This window comes from Manis pentadactyla, chromosome 8 (assembly GCF_030020395.1).
Source record: "Manis pentadactyla isolate mManPen7 chromosome 8, mManPen7.hap1, whole genome shotgun sequence".
Classification (NCBI taxonomy): Eukaryota; Metazoa; Chordata; class Mammalia; order Pholidota; family Manidae; genus Manis; species Manis pentadactyla.
The window spans coordinates 4,009,197-4,026,115 of record NC_080026.1 but is presented as its reverse complement, the minus strand read 5'-3'; the positions used below and the strand labels follow the sequence as shown (position 1 = coordinate 4,026,115).

Below are 16,919 nucleotides of genomic sequence, written 5' to 3'. Positions count from 1 at the left end.
GGGAGCTGGGAATGGCCTGCGGGGGCAGCAGCAGGAAACAAAGATCTCAGTCCTACAACCACAAGGAACTGCATTCTGCCAACAACACAAATGAGCAAGGAAATGGATTCTCCCCAGAGCCTCCAGACAGGAAGATTCCCAAGGGACAGATGACCTGCAGAACAGCAAGATGGTACATAGGGCTGCTCTGAGCTTGAGGTAACTTGTAACAGCAGTAGAAAACTAATTCAGATCCGTGCTGAAAATGCATGGATGCAAAGCAAGAGCCCGAGGAGCAGACTCCAGCAAAGGCAGGAGCCCAGGAGCCACTGGCATCCTGTGCACCAGAACCTTGCAGGGCTGCCCTGGGGGGACTGGGCTCCGTGCACCATTAGTATCTGCAGCCCCTGCACAAGCTTCCAGCTCACGGGGGAGGACTCACTCTTCCAGGGGGCATCACACCCATCCCTGGGCGCTGGGACAGGGCCTTATGATTGTTATCATTACACCTGGAGTTGTGGAGATCAGGAGTTCCTAAAAGAAAGGACTATGGGTCAGCCAAAACACGAGTCATTCATTCAAAGAGACAGTTCCTGAGATTTCTATGACCACGCGGGCCAGCAATATTGTCATAGTAAAGGTCACAAATTATTAGCTCTGTGACTCTGCCTCCTTCCTACCTGGGGTGGGTGGGTGGGCAGCTTACTGTATTTATGTAATGCTCCTGAGGGTGGTGATGGACCTGTCACTCCATCTGTTGGCAAACCAGTGGCCTGCACTTCCCGTCTGCTCCAGGGAACGTTATCTTCTCTGGCTGCTGGGGTGATCTCAGCTGCCCTCGTGGTCAGCACAGGTAGGAGCCTGGCCTCTGACGTGGGCACACTCACAGCTCTGCTGCTGGCAGTCCCTGCCAGATCTCAGGGTTGGGGCCAGGACGCTGCCATTTGTTACCACAAAAATTGCTCACAGCCATGTTAGTGGTTCCACGACATCTCAACTTCCTACAGAGGCTGAAAGAACTTTCTACCTTTTGTGTTTCTCTCCAGCCTTTGGAGTAGTCCTATGTAGCTTTCAGTGTGTCTGTAAAGGGACAGCAGAGGGCTTTCTCTGCCCCTTACTCCTGGCATGGTATAATACACACGCTGTCTGGTCTTTGTGCAGGGTTTCTGGCGTAATGCTTCAAAAACCCTTGGGATTTTCTGGGTGATAGGAGAGCCTGTTATGCCAGTGAGGGGGCTCCTGAAGGGCCACTACAAAGCTTTAGGATGGGCGTAGGGACTTTCAGGGACCAACTTCTGGGGATGGAAGGGGGACTGGATATTGAATTCAATCATGCAGCCATTGATTTAATTCATCACGCCTACATGGTGAAACACCAATACTCTAGACATAGAAGTTCAGAGGAGTTTCCTGGTTGGTGAAGGCTTCTCAGACCTCACCTGGTCTGTATCCTTTACAATAAAAATATGATTGTAAATACAGAGTTGGTCTAGCAAATTATGGAACAGATTTGTGGGAACTCCCAAATTTATAGCCAGTTAGTCAGAAGTGCAGGTGGCCTGGGAGCCCTGTGAGACTTGTGGCAGGCATCTGAAGTGAGGGCAGCTGATGGGGCCTGCATTAATGCGGTAATTACAGTCAGGACTGAACTGCAGTCCACACAGGTTGCACTGACTGGGGTGGAAACGGAGTAGATGGTTAGAGCTGGTGCTGCCAAGGGGGAGCAGATGAAACGTGCCAGGCAGGAGACAGTGATCTGGATTCCTAGAGACTGTGCAGCCATCACATCAAATCCATGCTGCCTACCTTCAGACTTCACACTTGAACCTGGCAGCTTGCTTGCCACCATCAGACTCACTCAAATTAATGTGAGTTTACCACCAAGTTGTCCCTGGCTATAAAGGAGATGGGTGTTCCCTCTGCCTCATGAAGAGTGGGCTGGGGGTGCAGACCCACAGGACTTCTGGTCCAGTCCCAAGATGGAGACAACTGGTTGCCCTCCTTGCCAAGAGGTGTCTGCTGTCTCCCACTCACTGCCTGAAGAACTGACCCCTCCCTGTTCTGCTTCTCCAGGCTGCCCTGTCTGCCAAGTGTCCATGGGAACTCCATGCTGCACTTTTCTGTCCATGGCTTCAGTCTGTTTCTGGCTTAGCTTCCTTATAGCTTTCATGGGCTGCAGGCTTTTCAGCTTTGCTGCTCCTATTCTCTCTGTATCACTTTCAAGTTCTGGAGAGAACTGAGGTTGGTTAAGTGCATGCCTTCTAGTATGGAAAGAACTTTCCTTGCAGACAGCCTATAGGATGGCTGCCCTAGGGTCACATGCCACCCTACTCTTAGGTACTAGTTAGCTATTGCTGCATAAGACATCACAAACTTAGTGACTTTAACACATATTTATTGTCTCATGGTTTCTGTGGATAAGGAGTCCAGGCATTTCTTAGCTCAGCCCTCTGCTCAGGGTCTCACCAAGCTGCAACTAAGGTATCAGCTGGATAGGTTCTCATCTGGAAGTTCAACTAAGGAAGAATCATCTTCCAAGCTCATTCAGGTTGTTGGCAGAATTCATTTCCTTGCTGTTGAGGACTGAGGAACCAGCCTCTCACAGGCATTTTCTGGAGGCCAACCTCAACTCCTAGAGGCTTCTTGCAGTTCTACAGGCCACCTGCGGTCCTTTGCCATGTAAGCCACAGGCTGCTTCATCAGGCCATCTAGGATAGCCTCTAGAATGAGTCTGGCAGCAAGAGAGTCTTCCAGAATATAACCTCGTCAATGAAATGACATCCCCTCACCTTTGCCATATTCTACTGGGTAGAAGAAAGCCATGGGTCCTGCCCAAATTCAAGGGGAAGGCATAATACAAGGGCATAAACACAAGGAGGAGGATCATGAGGGGTCATCGTAGGGTCTGTCTGTGACACCTTGCATAGCAGCATGTGGGGTTGGGGCAGTGCTACAGCCCATGGGGCTGGGGGAGACAGATGCTAGGTTTGGCCTAGGTAATAAACAAATGAGGGCTATAAAATCAAAGGATGTGAGAAAGTTCAAAAGCTTCACATCTTTTATGTGCGTAGCTCATCTGATCTATACAATAAGACTGAGGTAAGTAGTGGTATTCTCATTTGACAGATGAGTGAACTGGAAGGGACTCAGTTTCCCTGGCTGGAGCTGGGCCAAGAGGAGTCCTGGAATTAGAAGAACCACAAAGAGTCAGTATCATTAGACCACCCATCCTCTGAGACTGAGGCCCACTGGAGCTTTACCAACACTCGCCAGCCACCTGCTGACATCCGGGGGCTCAGCACAGGACCCTTGCATTGAGAACCTGTCCTCTTTGCTAGCAGAGGGCAGTCATCAGCTGCCTTTTCTCTAGCTCACCACCCAGCAGATGTGGTACCTATTGATGTCTGTGTTCACTTCATCCAGACTAACTTGTGGGGGCAACATCATTTCCAGGAACTCAAGATCATATGCCCTGAGACTGTCAGAGGGCTTGAGCACCTGAGAAGTGCAGAAGGTTCAGCCAGGCCAGGCCAGGCTGTCTTCAGCATGCCAAGCTCAGTGGATGGAAACTCTAAATCCGAACAACACAACCATGGGTGAAACATCTATTTTCTTTCCAGTGTCCATGATGTGAGAGACTGGAGACATGGGTAGATAAAACAGCAGAGACTGTCCCTAGCAACTAAGGAAAGGTCAGATTTCATCTATGTACGATGATGTATTTGTGACTATGCACAGTGAACATTTATTGAATCTTCTGTTGATGGGAGATATAAAGATAAGTCACTTCTCTCTCTGCCTAGTCCAGCAGGGATGCTCCAGTAGAGGTACTGCATAATTTCCAAGAAGGTACCCTGCAGCATGGGGGAAGGAGGGTAACTCAAGGAGAGCTTCTTGGAGAAGGTAAATGATTTTCCTTTCTTTCCAGTTAGGTGTTGTAGAATGGGCAGAACACTATTAGATGACTGCTTAAGGTTGAGGCCTTATACAAGGCACATCAGGCCTGAGCAAAACCCTGGGGAGTATTCAGTATTTGGGGAAGTAGGAGGGACTAAATTAGTAAGGCCTTTGAATACTGAGTTTAGGGGTCTGGACTAGATTCTGAAGTTCCTGGAACATCACACATGGGAAGGACAGACTCAGATTAATGCTTTAGAAAAAGAACTCTGTGGAGGACAGATTGGGGGCAGGAAGAGATCTGAGTGGGGGCACTCAATTATAGCATTGCTATAACCCAGACAAGAAAATGAAAGCTTGAGCCAACACTATGAAAGATATTGGAAAGGGGGTAGCTAGGTACATATGGTGACTTCGGGAAAAGTGGAGACCAAAGGCAGAGAGGGTGGTGATGCCAGGGATCAGACCCAGAAATCAGGAGGAATACATAGGTGAGGTCATTAATAAAGGCATTCAGTAAGTTAAGTTCAAGGGTTTGTAAGACATATATGTAGAACTATCAGTGTACAACTCAGAGGTCACTGTGTAGATAAAACTTTGAATCATTTTCAAGAATATTTGAAACTGTAAGAGTACATTAAACCAGTTAGGAAGATAGTAGAGCATAAAAAGAGGGTGGGAGTCTCAGGGAATGCTGTATTTGTGAGAAATAGGTGTAATGGAGCTTGATACCAGGAGGAGCAGAAGCAGGAGAGAGTGTGAGTGTAGAGGCCAAGGGAAGAAAGTTTACTGTCAGTAAACAGACAAGATGAAAACTAAGCAAAGACAACTGGGTTAAGCTGAATAGGTCACTGGTAACTTTGGGGGAGCAGCTTGAGAACAGAGACAGGAACAGAATGCAACAAGAAGTAAGAGACTGCCTAAGGAGCGGGAGGCCGAAGGATAGCACACCAGTTACTTTTAGTAGAAATTTGAGGAGGGAAGGAATAAAGTGAGAAAGGAAAGTGGCTTGAGGGAGGAGGGGTATTTGAGACTCATCCTTGTTGCCAGGAGCTCCTGTCCTCTCAGCATGCAGGTTCCTTACAGAGAGCTCTGTGCACGACAGGAAGGAGGGATTTGAGTCTCGTTTATTTCTAACTTGTCACAAAACCCCAGGTCTAAACACCATCTGGGAAGGGAGAAGGCGGGCATAACGTCTATTACAGATAGATCCAAATTTTGCTTCGGCACCTTTGGCTTCCACAGGTGTATAAACTCCAGTCCTCCGCCCCAAACAAAACAACAAAACGACGCCCCTCCCGCACCCGCCGCTTCTCTGCAATCTGGGACAGCGCAGCAGGCGCACGGGCCCGGGTCCGGGTCCGGAGCCCACTCCGCCGGCCTGCTTTACCCGGGATACGGCTCCCAGGCGGCGCGTCCGGCGCAAACCCAGCCGGGCCGCTCCAGTGCGCGCGCTGCCCGCCCCGGGGCTCAGGCTTGCAGGCAGTGGCCCTAAGCGGCGACATCAAGTCCCGCGCGGCGCGGGAAGCAAGCACAGCCGGGAAACCGCGGCCCGCCTGCGGCCTCTCCGGCCCGCCGACCCGGCCTCCACCACTCGCTTCGCGCGCCGCACCACCCGGGGAGAGTGACACTCAGAACCTTCAGCTGAGGAAAGAGGGTGGGACCCACTACCTTTTCAGTGGCAAAGAGAAAAAATGGTAGAACCGACTCCGAACAGCGAAAGGGGTGTGTGGCTCGGCCCGGCCGCTGGAGCCCCGCCCAGGACCGCCCTCCCGGCCCGGAGACTACATTTCCCAGAGGCCTCCGCGGCCTTGAGGGGCCGACCCGTCCGCTCTCGCGCTTACACTGAGCGCTGACTGGCTCTTCTGGAGTGGGGCGGGGCTTTCCCCGGCCAATGAATGGGGGGCTCGTTACGGCGGCGGAAGCGGCGGCGCTGGGCTGAGGGGTGGGGGGCAGAGTGCCAGAGCCCCGGCGGCGGCGGCGGCGGCAGCGGGTCGGTAGACTGAGGACGTCGTCCCCACGGGCGGAGAGCTCACGGGGGCGAGCTCGAGGCGGCGCGGCGGCCACTCGGCGCAGCACCCAGGTAATGGCGGGACGAGCGCCCGGGAGGGGAGGAGAGGGGAGGAGACGAGGGGGCGGGGCGGCCGAGCCCGGCTGCAGCGTCCGTCCCGCTGCGCGTCCCCGGGGAAGGGCAGCGGTGCCCAGTCTCCTGCGGTTCACACCTGGGCTCTTTCGCGAGCTGGGCACGGCTGTTGGGCAGGCGGCAGGGCCGAGTGCCCTGCAGCAAGGGAGGGAGAGGCGCCGGGAGGGGTGGGCTGGTTCGGGCGTGGGGGCGTGGCGGGCGTGGGCCTTGGCGGGGAAGCGGAGCGGCTGGGGGAGCGTCGGCGGGCGGGCGGCCCAGGGAGTTTGGTTCCTGGAGCAGTTTAAAGTGACTCTCCACATCCGGGCCCTGCGCCCGCCGCTTTCAGACCCCGGCCGAGGCGGGGCCTACCGGCTCCCCGCCCCCCTGGCCGCGGCCAGGCTCGCTCCTGATTGGCTGGTGCTCGGCGGGAGGGTGGGGCGGGATCTGAGCGCGCAGACCGCGGCCGATTGGTGCCGGCCGTCAAGTGACGCGCCCGGCGTGGGGCCAATGGGCGCGTGGGGGAGGCAGGGGCAGGTCCGGGGGACGGGGACTGGAGCGGAGCGGGGCCGGGCGGCCGGCTGAGCGGGCCCGCTGGCTGGACCACTGCGGGCCCGAGGCGCTCCAGCACTAGACCTCCGCGGCCCGGCGCCGCACGGAGATGGGCCCTCCGCGGCAGCCGCAGCCCGGCGACATGGAAGCGGGAGGTGCGGGCTGCGGGCGGCGGCTGCAGGTGAAGCGGCACACTGCTTGTCGGGGCTTCCCACGACGCCTGCCCCTACCCGGGAACAGAGTCTGAGACCCGAAGTGTCTGGCGACCCGGGCTCTCCCATCTCGGCGGCGGGGCGGGGGCGGGCGAATCGGGGATCTCGGCAGAGCTTGGCTCCTGAAGGAAACGTGGGGTTCGATTTTAGGGAGGGCGGTGAAGCACTCGGGTCCCTCTGGCTCGGGTCGGGGGTGTCTGTGAAAGAGGGGCGGGGGGAAATCCGTAAATGGAGGCCCGTGCTGAAAACCATTTGAGAATGCCTTCTGGCTCACGTCTTGACGTATGGTTTCTGATCTCTTAAAGCATCTCCCCTCAGAGCCTCCTGTGACATACTGATGACAGTTGTGTTCACCTTGATGTGAGGCTTAAGTCTTTCAAAGGGACGTGCCATTTTCCATAAAACTTCACACAGATACATATGTATTATGTTAATGCCTGTCCCGTGGCTGTGGTACAGGCTTCAGTGTCGATTTTTTAGTGTACCAATTCAAAGTATTTCTGAAAGCGCATAGCATCCCCCAACACCACATAAAGGATTTTACTATTGTATCTATGTACATACAAAAATTTAAAGAATTTAGACCTATTTCTGTACTGTATATTGATTATAAGTAGTTGTTATAGATAAATGAGGCTGCATTTGCTTTCTAAGAGAAGATATAGGTACTAAGGCTGCTTTAATTTCTCATTATTGAGTCTAATCTCAGAATCCAGTGATAACCATGTGACATATACACTGCAGGTGGAAATGAGTTCTCAACAGTTTCCGCGGTTAGGAACCCCTTCCACTGGGCTAAGCCAGGCTCCTTCACAGATTGCAAACAGTGGTTCTGCAGGACTGATAAACCCAGCTGCTACAGGTGAGATATCTGCTGTTCTCCTATAATGCTTTCCACTTTAAGAATATTATCAGTTTTCTGATGTAAAAATTAGCAAATTCCTTGTGACAATTTAGTCAACACTAGGTTACCGGGTTGGAAGAAAGAATATATCACAGTTCTAATTTAAACAAGGGGTTTTTCCTTCCTATTTTAACCACTTCTTTTGCATATGCTAGAGTAGATGTGAAACTTATAGTAAGGCATGCCTACAAGAACTATTTTTTAAATGCATTAATGTGTTCTCATTTAGTAAAGGCTCTCAAATAGTGCCATGAAGGAGCCCAAAAGTGTGTAAGGCATAGGTCTTGCCTTTTAGGAGCTTATTGTGTAAGAAAAGAGAATTTTTTTTTTTTAAGTTTATGCATTTATAGGTAACTTGGTTTTTATTTGTATACCCTTTGCGTGCCATAGATAAGTGGTCCTCAGCAGGTGATGATTTTTGCCTCCCAGGGAATATTTGGCAATGTTCAAATACATCTTGGTTGTCATAACTAGGGGGTGCAATTGGCATCTGATTTTTAAAGGCCAGGGAGGCTGCTAGACATCCTGCCTGTGGGGAGGACAGCCCCCCACCAAGCATCTCGTCGGCAGTGCCAAGACTGAGGAGCTCCTTCAGGTTGTCTCCTACATTTTGAAAAAAAGATGGCACTGCGAAGTGATGAAGTACTCATTTCTCTATTCCTTTTTCTTCGCTACCTAATTCCTGTGTTCCTTATTGTGGTAAATGGTACCACTGTCTAATCGTTGCTCAAACCAGGAACTCCAGCAGCATGTTCGGTTGCTCTTTGCCTCTCACTTACAAGCTACCACTGTTTGTCTAATATTTCTGCTTCATTTTCTGTTGCTTTGCCCCCCTCCTGCCAACTTAGTTCTTGTTACAAATTTAGTTTTCTTTAGACTTGAAGTAACTCAAAGCTATTTATGCCTCCTATGTAATAATAGCTACTCATTTTCTGAGTGAATGATAAAAAGGTCCCAATTTTCTTGCCTTGGAACTTTACGTATTCTGTTCCTTTTGCCACAGCTTTCCTTCTTACTTTCCACACTCACTTCTCCGATTAATTCCTGTTCTTTGAAATTTCATCTTAGACGTCACTTTTCTCCAGGAAGTCTTTGCTGATTCCATCATCCACAAGAATGCAGGTTAGGATATCCTAAAGGAAGGCAGAGGCCATGTCTGTCTCTTAGACCTTTGTGTGTGCAATGCTTGCTACAGTGTGGGGCACAAAGAGTGGTCAGCAGGTTCCTGTCGAGCCACTTAAAATTCTTTATTCCTTAACATATTTTTAACAATATTTTGTCTCTGGTATAATTCACAGCAGGGTAATTTAAAGAAGCAAAGTTAAGGAGAATATTTTTGCACAAATGTTTGTAAGGAATTGACTGCTGATTAAAAATTTTAGTTAACAGTAATTGCCCTCAGATCTTGCTGAGAAGGAAATCATTAGACCAAAATTGTCTATAATTTTACTTCAGAATAATGGGCTTCTTTCTTTAGTTGCTCTTAAAAAAGAAGATAAAAGTTTTCCTTAAATAGTTAGGTATCTCTTTGTATTTTCATTTACTCTTATCCGAATAAGTAATTTGGGATCCTAAGCATATCAGGATTTCAAGTACATGTTTACAACCAGTTCTCTTAACTACTGCTTCAAGATTCTTTTCTGGTAAAAATAAACCAAAATAGCTCCAAATGTCTGGAAGGAAATGATACACGGTTCCAAAAAGAGCCCATCAGAAAGTGGTCAATACATGATATCTTAATGAAATTGTCAAAAATAAAAGTCTTCCTGGACAAATAGGTTTAGGGGAAAGTTATGAAATTTAAAATTTAACTGGGGGAAAATCTGTTCAGACAGTGGGAAGTTTAAAAATCACTTGATAGTTGAAACACAGAAGTAAAACTATCTTTATTAACAAATAACATGGTTGTGTATGTAGAAAATCCTTAAGAATGTTTTTGAAAAGCTGTTAAAACTAATAAGTAAAGTTAGTAAAGGTTACAGGACCAAAGTTCAGTGTACAAAAATCAATTATATTTCTACTAGCCGTGAAAATGAAACTTTTTTAATGTCATTGATAGTAGCATTAAAAAACACGCACACACAGAATACTTAGGGATAAGTTAACAAAATATGTGTAAGACCTAAGGTTAGAAAACTAAAACATTGCTGAGAGAAATTAAAGACCTAGATAAATGAAAAGGTCTATCATGTTCATGGATTATAAAACTCAGTAATTTTAAGTTACCAATTCTATCCAGAGAGAACTGTAGATTCAGAGAAATCCTAATCAAAATCTCATCAGGCCCTTTATAAAAGGTGACAGCCTGAATCCAAATGAAACCAAAGGACTTAGAATATAGCTGAAGCAATTTTGGAAAAAAAAAAAAAGTTGGAGGACTCTCGACTTCAAGACGTGCTATAAAGCTACAAGAATCAAGGCAGCGTGATATTGGCATAAAGATAGAAATATAGATCATTGGAACAAAGTGGAAGATCCAGAAATAGACCCACTTGTAATGGTCAGTTGATTTTTTTATGAAAGTGTATAGGTTAATTCCATAGGGAAATGATCAATCTTTTCAAAAAACAATTCTAGAACACCAGAATATCTATATGGGAAAAAATAAACCTTGACCTTTATCTTCACCATACACAAAAATTACCTCAAAAAGTATCATGGACCTAAATGTAAAACTTAAAATTTATAAAAGAAAACCTAGGAGAAGCTGTTTGTGACCTTGGGGTAAGCAAAAATTGCTTAGATCACAAAAAACACTAATTATAAAAGAAGCAACTGATAAATTATACTTCATCAAAATTAAAAATGCTCTTCAAAAGACACCATTAACAAAATAAAAGGCAAGCCCCAGATGAGAACACACAATAGATATATCTGCAAAAGACTTACTTCCCGAATTATAAAGAACCCTTGTAACTCAACAGTAAAAAGACAGCCTGAATTTTTTAAATGGGCAAAACATTTGAATAGACTCTTTACCAAAGACACTGTGTAAGTGCCAAATCAGCACATAAAATATACTCAACAGTATTAATCCTTAGGGCATTTCAAGTTAAAGCCACAGTGGACTCTACTATCTTACTTCAAGATCTTACCATGTTCATGGCTTATTTAAAAAAAAAAAAAGTTATATACATCCACTGGAATGATGAAAATTAAAAAACCAAGGATACCAAGTTTTGCTGTGTTTGCAGAGCAAGTAGAAAACTTACATGGTTGGTGAACCTACCACCACCTATCCACTTTAGTGAACACTTGGCAGTATCTTATAAAGTTAAACAACTTACCATGCAACCCAGCAATCCCATGCCTAGGCATTTACTGAAGATTCATGAAAATGTGTGTCATACATACCAAGACTTATACTTCAATGTTCGTAGAAGCAGTATTCAAAAAAGCCAAAAGCTGGAAATAACCTAAATTCTATCAACTGGCAACTAGTTTATCTGTACAGTGGAATACTGCTCAGCAATAAAGAGGAGCGACTACTGGTGTGCGTAACATGGATCAACCTCAGAAAAGAGTACACTAAGAAAGAAGATAGACACAAAAGGCCATGTGCTATATGACTTTCTTTATATGAGATTCCAGGAAGACAAAGCTGTGGTGATGGAAGGCAGAACTGTGGTATCTAAGGAGTAGGGTCGGCAGGGAGGGAATTGACTGCAAATGGCATGAAGGAACTTTTTAGAGTAATGCAAAATGCCCTGTGTGGTCATCTTACTGTGGTTACAGTACTGTAAATTTTGTGAAATTTAATTTTATACAAGGAATTAGCGGATTTTATATGTAAACTATACCTCAATAAAGCTGATGGGTTAAAAAAAAGAATAAAAGATGAACATACACTTCACAAAGGAAGATATATGTGAATGGCCAATGAGCACACAAAAAGAAGTTGAGCATTACTAGTTGTCATGGAAACACTGAAACCATAGAATGTGTATGAAGAGTTGGTAAGGATGAATGAGGAGCAACTGGAACTCTTCAATTAGCTGCTGGTGGGAGCATAAAATAATACAACTACTCTGGAAAGTACTTTGGCAGTTTTGTATCAAGTTAAATATTGCTTACTGTTTTGCCCAGCCATTTTGCTCCTGGGTTATTGGTGAGAGTGTCTGTAAAAAAAAATAATTCCACTCTAGGAATAGCCATTTTATTGGATGTGAATTACATCTCCAGCGGTTTTTAAAATAAAAATCTTAAATAATCTGAATGACCTGGGGGGAAAACAATACCTGGCAAATATAAAATACACATCAGTCTTTTCAGCCAGCATTTGTACTTTTAGGAAGTTTTTTCCTATGATCATTGAACAAGGACTCAAAGTACATATGGATGTTTATCCCAGAATTGTTGAGAATATCAAAAAATTGGAAATAACCTAAAAGCTCATCAATGATAGAGTGGTTAAAAAAGCAAATATAGTACAAAAAAATTTAAAAAGTAAATAAAAATAAAAAACTATAGTATATATATCTTTGCAGGGTAATTCCATTTAGCATCTTAAAAACAGTGCAGGATGTAGACCCAGCAGTTCCACTGCTTGGTATTAGCTGGTAGAAGTGGTGCATATGCTCACCAGAGGACATGGTTGAAAATATTCCTGACACAACTATTCATAATCGCAAAAAAAAAACCTGAGAACTGTCTAAATGCCTATTAACAGTAAAATGGATAGTTGGTGGTTTATTCATGCAGTAGCATACTGCACTGAGAATGAAAGCCACACAGCTATGTGCAGTAACATAGGTGAATCTCATACCTGTAAGTAGAAGAGCAAGACACAACAGGGTACATTCGTTACAAGTCTACTTCTGTTATGTTCAAAAATATACACAACAGTAATCTGTAGTGTTGGAAGTTGGGATTTAGTGAGGATCTTTGGGAGAGAGAGTGACTGGAATCGGAAAGAACAGGGTTACAGGGGAACCAGTAATGTTTTACTTCTTCAGCTGGGCACCAGATATTCAGGTGTATTCAGTTTGTGGAACTTTGTTGAACTGCATAATTAATATTTGTGCATTTGTCTTTATGAAGGTTACATAGTTCAAAGAAAAATTAAATAAAAGCCCACCAAAACTAAAAAATGAGAAGTGTCTGAAGGATTTACCAAAATAATAACTCTTGGTGCCTTTGGGGGATAGACTTTGGGACCAGCTTTACTTTCTCTAGTGTTCCAAATAACTAAAAATTTTCACATAAGTATGATCTTTATGTCCAGAAAAATGTTAGTATTACTTTGGAAAAATAATAGACAAGTATGAGTTACTATTTTCACAAACTCTTTTCTTTCACTACATTAGTTCCTTGATTTTGCAATGTAATTTTTAAATAGATTACATGTTTTCATGGTCCAGAATTCCAAGAGAAAAGAAGTACACAACGGAAAGTATCTCTCCCATCCTTATCTCCCAGTCATCCATTCTTTCCCTTCAAGCAGTCAGGATGCTGTGGGAAGATGTGTTATCCATGTACAAATATAAACGCATATATGTTTGTGTGTTAATTTGCTTTTTCACTGTTCTGTACCTTACTTTTTTCCTTTATATATATTTTTAATAATATATACTATGGATTTTCTGTAAGAGTATCTAAAACATTGTTTTATTTTTAACTTTTAACTTTTATTTATTTGCATGGTAGTCTACTGTTGGAGTGCACTCTAATATAGCCAGTCCCCTGTTGATGGTCATGTGGTTTTTTTCTATGCTTTTTGACTAGCATAAAAATGATTAAACAAATTACCTTGTAATTAGTAATTTTATATGTATGCTGTCAGTCTATCGGATACATTCCAGCAAGTGGAATTGTTGAGGCTCAAAGGGTGCACACACTGTAATAATGATAGAGATTTCCATGTTCACTCTGTGGGGATTTGCACTGAGAAATTTGTTTTGAAAAATCATATGCCCTTGGACTTAACTATACTTAAGTTATCTTTAATGTTTGGCTTTTATAACTTATTACATAAATATTCTAATGAAATTCTTGTATGTATATTGTACTTTCAACTAATTGAGCTCACTTGAGATAGTTGTCAGGCTCTTTGTTCATTGAAGTGGGAAAGCACGGTATCCGAACAAGGCCTGTGTTCCACAAGTGAGGCTCTTGGGTTTGATCTCCATCAGGGGGATCTAAATCTCACTGGGAGATGGTCAGTTTATCAACCCTGAAACTTACCTGCAAATGCCACTCTGGTATATACTGTTACATTAATTAATATTGGAAGGATATGACATGTTCTTTTACTGTTTATGTCTTTACTAGTCAACGATGAATCTGGTCGAGATGCTGAAGTCACTGCCAGGGAGCACATGGGTTCCAGCAGCTCCCTCCCGTCCCGGGAAGAGAAGCAAGAGCCTGTTGTGGTAAGGCCCTATCCACAGGTGCAGATGTTGTCTACACACCATGCTGTCGCATCGGGCACACCTGTCACAGTGGCAGCCCCACCGGCACACCTGACGCCAGCAGTGCCACTCTCATTTTCGGAGGGACTTATGAAGGTAATGGAGAGGCTTAAAATCTCACACTGAACCACAGCTAAAGACTGGCTGATACTCCTGACAGTTTCACAAGGTCTGAGGCTATATCGTAGGAGCTTAGGTTTTTTTTTCTGACCTACCAGTTCAGCTCTGCTCAGAGTTCTGCTGGTCTGCAGTGCCTCATCTCGTGCCGCTGGGCAGTTGGCATCACAGGATCTTTTCCAGTGTCTTTTGATACTGATTTTATTCATGTTCTGGACATGCTGATTCAGTTTTTATCTTGGAGTGGCACTCTTCTCCAAGGTTTTGTTTTAATAGCATGCTAACTCGGGGGTATCTGAGAAGATTGCCTTGCGTATTACCTTGTGGTTGTTTCAGTTGCTGGGAGTTCATTTACTTCCACCCAACTTGGGAGGCAGCATTGTATAAAAGAAAGAATGTGGGCTGTGAGCCACACAGATCTGGGCTTTATTCCCAGTTCTAGTTTTTACCGCCTGTGTGGCTTCGAGCAAGTGACTTAGTCTTGCTTTGTATGTTTCCTCATCTGTAAAACGGAAAAGCCGTGATGCTAAGAGATAAACTTTGTAAGTCTTCTGGCATCTTCCTGGCACTCTCCAGGTTTGATTTGTGTACTTTTAACTATAGAATGAAATGCATCACTAGTAAAAAGCTGTTGATATGTTTCGTGTGGTTTTCTGTTTGCAGCCGCCCCCGAAGCCCACCATGCCTAGTCGTCCCATTGCTCCTGCTCCACCTTCTACCTTGTCACTTCCCCCCAAGGTTCCAGGGCAGGTTACCGTTACCATGGAGAGTAGCATCCCTCAAGCTTCCGCCATTCCTGTGGCAACAATCAGTGGACAACAGGTTTTTTTCCTCTTAATTTGCTGATTTTCAAACTGAGATGCCAAACTGTTGATCATTATTTATCAAATGCCAGCAGTACATCAGGCACTGTATGAGTAAAAAGTTAAATCGTCACTGACACCCACAAGGGGGAGAGAGTGGGCTTGAGAGAAGGGGAGCTACCGGGAGCCCGGCTGCTGTGCTCAGTGGCACACTCACGCTGGTCGCCGTCACCGAGTCAGTGTGCTGTGCATGCGCTGTGTGTGAGGCCCTGCCCTTGGTTGAGATGTGCACCGGGAAGGACACTCCTGTCCCTGGGAGCTCTGAGTCCGGCTCTGCCTGGCTGTAGGTCCAGTGCTGGTGGATTGAGAGCAGCCTCACTCGCAACTGTGCTGCTTCTCTAGGGTCTCAGGAGGGCAGCAGGTGGGCTTCCTTACACACCTACCAGTCACCAACATTGATTTTGAAGTCTCGTGTTTTAACTCAAATTCTTTTGTTGAATTTGTAGTGCTATTCTATAATATGTATTTAATTGATTTCAGTATATGTATATAATAATATATTGAATATATATATATATATATATATATGTAACCAATGAAAAAACTGAATCTCAAAACTCCCTTCATGTTTTAAAAAAAAATTGACATTCTAAGATGCACTGTGGTTTTCCTTTCGCCATACTGCCAAGTGCTCCTGCGAGTCCAGGCACCCCTGCTGAGAAGCCCTGGCATCAGGGTCGGGAGGGTGTGAGGAAGGGATACCTCAGGGGTGAGCTGAAGCACTGGTGGGGGCATCCCTGCCGGGTGCTCACTGATGCTCACGTAGAAATCCCACGTGGCATAGAAGCGGGTGAATGTGGGGGCTTGTTCAGGAAGTAGTGGAACTAGGGGAAAAAACAAACTTTTGGCCAAGACAGAGAAAACAAGTGTGAATAACACTGAAGATGAGTGTCCGAAAGTGGACTGTCAGGTGTACCGTCTGTCATAGGGATCTGGCCCCTCACTAGGCTCAGGGCTGGGGGTGGGTCCTCCATCACTTACCTCACACCTGCTGGCACGGGTCATTCTGCAGTATGCTGGGTAAAAAACTCAGTGTCCTTGGGGAGCTTACTATCTCAGAGGAACAACCTGACCCTCATTTGGAGGCAGCTGACTTCCTAGAAGCTATGGCTAAGCAGCCATGGTGCAGGCCAGGCCCTTGAAAATAATGCTGCACCCTGTCTCTTGCAGGGACACCCCAGTAGCCTGCATCATATCATGACCACAAATGTACAGATGTCCATCATCCGCAGCAGTGCCCCGGGACCCCCTCTGCACATCGGAGCGTCTCATCTACCTCGAGGTGGAGACTGAATAAAAACAATGTCAGATACATGTTTGGTAGGAGATACGGTAGCACAGAGTGTGTCCAGAATCAGCTAATTAAAGTCTGCAGGACGGCAGGAATAAACTTAAGAGTGGTACCCATTCTTAGCGTGGTCAAGTGTGTGCTTACTATACTCGCATTGCAACAAGCATATGTACTTATGTGTAGAAACGAGGCAATTAGATTTTAGTATGATCTAAAAGTTGTCCTTTAAAACGAAGAACTCAAAGCAATGAATTCTCAATGCCTGGTCTTTGCTTTTGGTAAATAAGTCACAGATACTAATTTTGAATAATTTTTAGGTTTAGAGATAATGGTTATCCCAATTTTTTACTCACATAGTAATAAGATGAATTCTAACAATTAAATTTTAATAGGTTGTAAAGTATTACATTTAATGAGTTTTCTCAGCTGCTTGATAGGAAGTTGTACCTTCTGTTGGGGAAGGTAGAATTGTTGGTAAAATCAGATTAATAAACCCAAAACCAGCTTTATTTAATTGTAACGTAACTGGTTCGCTGAGTTTCACAGGTGGCAAAGGTCAGAACTATTTTCATCAA

General features: G+C 45.3%; 1 protein-coding gene across 11 annotated transcripts in view; it reads left to right on the top strand.

Annotated features, from left to right (window-relative positions):
* The first annotated feature begins 5,792 nt into the window (after positions 1 to 5,792).
* Positions 5,793 to 16,919, top strand: part of SAP130 (Sin3A associated protein 130) — a 73,790-nt gene continuing 62,663 nt past the window's right edge. For 3 of the 11 annotated variants that reach the window (XM_036884195.2, XM_036884191.2, XM_036884190.2), the window contains exons 1-5: positions 6,555 to 6,728; positions 7,504 to 7,621; positions 13,934 to 14,169; positions 14,854 to 15,012; positions 16,224 to 16,335. In XM_036884195.2, coding sequence (XP_036740090.1) covers positions 6,657 to 6,728; positions 7,504 to 7,621; positions 13,934 to 14,169; positions 14,854 to 15,012; positions 16,224 to 16,335 — 697 coding nt within the window. In that variant the 5' untranslated portion in view covers positions 6,555 to 6,656. Of the gene's footprint in view, positions 5,960 to 6,552; positions 6,729 to 7,503; positions 7,622 to 13,933; positions 14,170 to 14,853; positions 15,013 to 16,223; positions 16,336 to 16,919 lie in introns of those variants that run through there. The other 8 variants (XM_036884196.2, XM_036884192.2, XM_036884194.2 and 5 more) reach the window with 7 other exon arrangements.